The sequence below is a fragment of the Pundamilia nyererei genome, unplaced genomic scaffold (genome assembly GCF_000239375.1).
Source record: "Pundamilia nyererei isolate P.nyererei 1_Seehausen unplaced genomic scaffold, PunNye1.0 scaffold00371, whole genome shotgun sequence".
In the NCBI taxonomy this organism is placed as follows: domain Eukaryota; kingdom Metazoa; phylum Chordata; class Actinopteri; order Cichliformes; family Cichlidae; genus Pundamilia; species Pundamilia nyererei.
The window spans coordinates 251,382-254,337 of record NW_005187772.1 but is presented as its reverse complement, the minus strand read 5'-3'; the positions used below and the strand labels follow the sequence as shown (position 1 = coordinate 254,337).

Sequence of the window (2,956 nt, the reverse complement as noted above, 5' to 3'; positions counted from 1 at the left end):
ATATCTGTACTTTTACCACATCTGGTTCTATATGAGAGCTGCACAGTACAAAACAGGATCATTGTCATCTCTCGTGACCAGACACATTTTTTAACAAAATGGTTTCCAATTATCTATCTACCCAAATAGTTTACTAGACACAAACCAGCAGCTGAAGAAAAACATGTATCTGTCGAAGTAAAATTAGTCACCAGTAAGGCTAAACCACAAAGTTTTATATTCTTCTGTAAAAATAAGTTTAGTATTAAACTGTGCTTAATTGTGCTTCCATTTCACCTTACCTCACCTCCAATGCTAGAAGAAACTAGTGTTTGTCATATGTACCATGTACAGCATGCAGATTAGAGCAGGCTGAAATTTGACACAAGCGTTCTGTTTGAAGGAGAACCAGCTTTACCTCCTGAATTACAACCCACACACTCAACTTCCAAATGACTAAGAAGAGAATAAATGTAAAAGTAGCTGTTGTGCATGTACAAACCACAAATATGGAGTCCAGGTGTGTTTGATGCTGCTGCTCAGACCGACCACTGGGAACCTCTGAGGTCTCCTGATCCACTCTGTGGAGGAATCATGAAGCAAAAGTATAATCACACAAAACACCATAAACTGGTCCTCCACATTATACCAAAAAACACCCAAACTAACAAAACAATGCCTTCCTGCTAATGTCTGGAGCTCTGAAGGTCCCCTGTGTTATCTGACACAGACAGTGAAAACAATAAATGCCCTCACAGTACTTGCTGTATGATTATTAAGGTGCTATCTTTCAAGGATCCGGACAGTTGATGTGTGTTGGGGGTGCATGGACCATTACAATGTTTATTAATCTCAGAACTCTGCCAACAACCACAGTGATGCTATGAGATGGGGTGGCTAAGAGGAAGCTCATGAGAGAAAGGGAAACAGTCAGTTAGGCTCATTATAGACAAGAAAGGCTCTCATTAAGACTGTTGTGTTTGTGGAAAAACTCCAGCACACACAACATCACATATGAACACAGAAACATGTGTGACAAGAGCCGGTCTGACGGGAAACATTTGGAGAAGTTATTCAGAAATAACAGAATCAGTTAGAGATTTAGATGCAGATTACCTCTCCACGACAGAAGCTTCTTCTTTAAATGTAATATCATATTGCTTTGAATGGCTGCTCTGTAATGACACAGAGCTGGGGTCAGGCCTCTGATGGTAGCTGAAAGAAAAATAATATTTGTTAAAATCCTCTCACACAGAAAATGCTAAAAGAAAAAAATGTGAATATATGCTCATGTAAATAAAGAGAATAAAAGAAAATATTCAATTACAAATGTAGACCAGTTTACAATAGAATTAAAAATTTAAAAAAATATCTCAATCTTAAACAATTAAAACATTTTGAAATATTATTTAAACCTAATTAAATAGTGAGAACTACTTACTATGTGTCAGATGAATGTCCAATGAACTTAACTGAGCTACCATGACATGAAACATTTCTTAAATTTATTTAGAAAAACACATTTGGTTAGAATATTTGGATACAGTTTACCTCTCCACAGCAGAAGCTTCTTCTTTAAATGTAATATCATACTGCTTTGAATGGCTGCTTCTTAAGGACACACAGCTGGGTTCAGCTCGCTGATGTGAACTGAAAGAAAAAAATATTCAGTAAAATCATGTTGGACAGAAAATGCTAAAAGAAAAAATGTGATTATACATGTTTGAATAATGAGTGAGAATGAATGATGAGTAACAATATGAAATTACATTTGTAGACCACGTTATAATAGAAATGGCTAACAAACAAGCAAAATCTTAAAAAATTCAAACAATTTATCTTATGAAGTATTTTCTAACTCTGATTGAATCCTGAGAATGACTTACTCTGTGTTACATGAATGTCTTTGAAATATTAAATAATTTTCTGCTCAGCTCGTTCTTTAACTTTAGGTCGAGGTCAACGTTTAGTTTTTCTATAAATAATGATGGTGCAGTGATGTGAGTGCTCAGCTGCGATATTTACAGATGTCATCTCACCTCTGAGCTTTGGGCTGGATCTCATGTTCCTCACACAGAGTGCTTTTAGAGGGAGGGACTCCCTCCTCTCTGTCCTCACGCTCATCCATGCTGTGGAATTCCACATCTGCAGAGGAAACACAAATTATTCATATGAATACCACCTGAAATCCTTCTTTCCATTACGTGTACTGAACATTACAAAGTAACACACTACTGTAATCACATTACAATTATGCGGTCACTTACATTACAAATGTTTGACGATTTATCAATCAGGTGAGACAGAAAGTAAAATAAAAACACTCTTGCTGCAGCAACTTTTCAGGAGTGAGTTTATGACATTGTTTTTATTTCCCAAAAGGACATGAGCACGATGGTTGAATGCAAACAGCATCCAGAACAGAAACAACCACATTATGATGAAATTATGCAGACAACATGCAAACACACTGCTACCCAATAACACATAGTGATGATAGTACTGACTGAATGCTGACTACAGCTCTGCAACCAGACCCTGACTGTTTCTGCCTGTTTAGGCTGAACAGCTTAATCACTCTGGTGATCCCACTTAAGTCTCTTTAGCTGTTTTTTAACTTTTCTTTGCATTTTTCACTTTCTGTTCACACTGCAGGTAAACACTAAAAAAGATTGCAAGTGTTTCCTCATTGTTTGTGTTAGTGTGGGAGACTGTAGCCTGGTCATTTTTAGACAGTGTGTTTCAGGTTATTTTCTGGAATAACAAGAAAGGAATGTAATGAAAGTAACAAGAAAGTAAGTAATGTAATGAGGAGTGTAATGACCTACTTTTTAATTACATTCTCCAGCAAGTATTTAAGCAATGCACGGCATGACTTTTTAGAAAAGTAATGAGTAATGTGTAATACATTACTTATTTTCAGTAAGGACTCCAACACTGGTGCTGAACGGGGAGTCATCTTGTCGCACACAGGATG

The 2,956-nt window shown here is 36.6% G+C and overlaps 1 protein-coding gene across 1 annotated transcript in view; it reads right to left on the bottom strand.

Annotated features, from left to right (window-relative positions):
• The window catches only part of LOC102208966 (protein NLRC3-like), an 11,137-nt gene extending 8,199 nt beyond the window's left edge, over positions 1-2,938 (bottom strand). Inside the window, exons 1-4 of the mRNA XM_013915818.1 lie at positions 2,893-2,938; positions 2,019-2,124; positions 1,096-1,194; positions 482-560 (exon numbers count right to left, since the gene is read on the bottom strand). Coding sequence (XP_013771272.1) covers positions 482-560; positions 1,096-1,194; positions 2,019-2,124; positions 2,893-2,938 — 330 coding nt within the window. The remainder of the gene's footprint in view (positions 1-481; positions 561-1,095; positions 1,195-2,018; positions 2,125-2,892) is intronic.
• Positions 2,939-2,956: the final 18 nt, after the last annotated feature.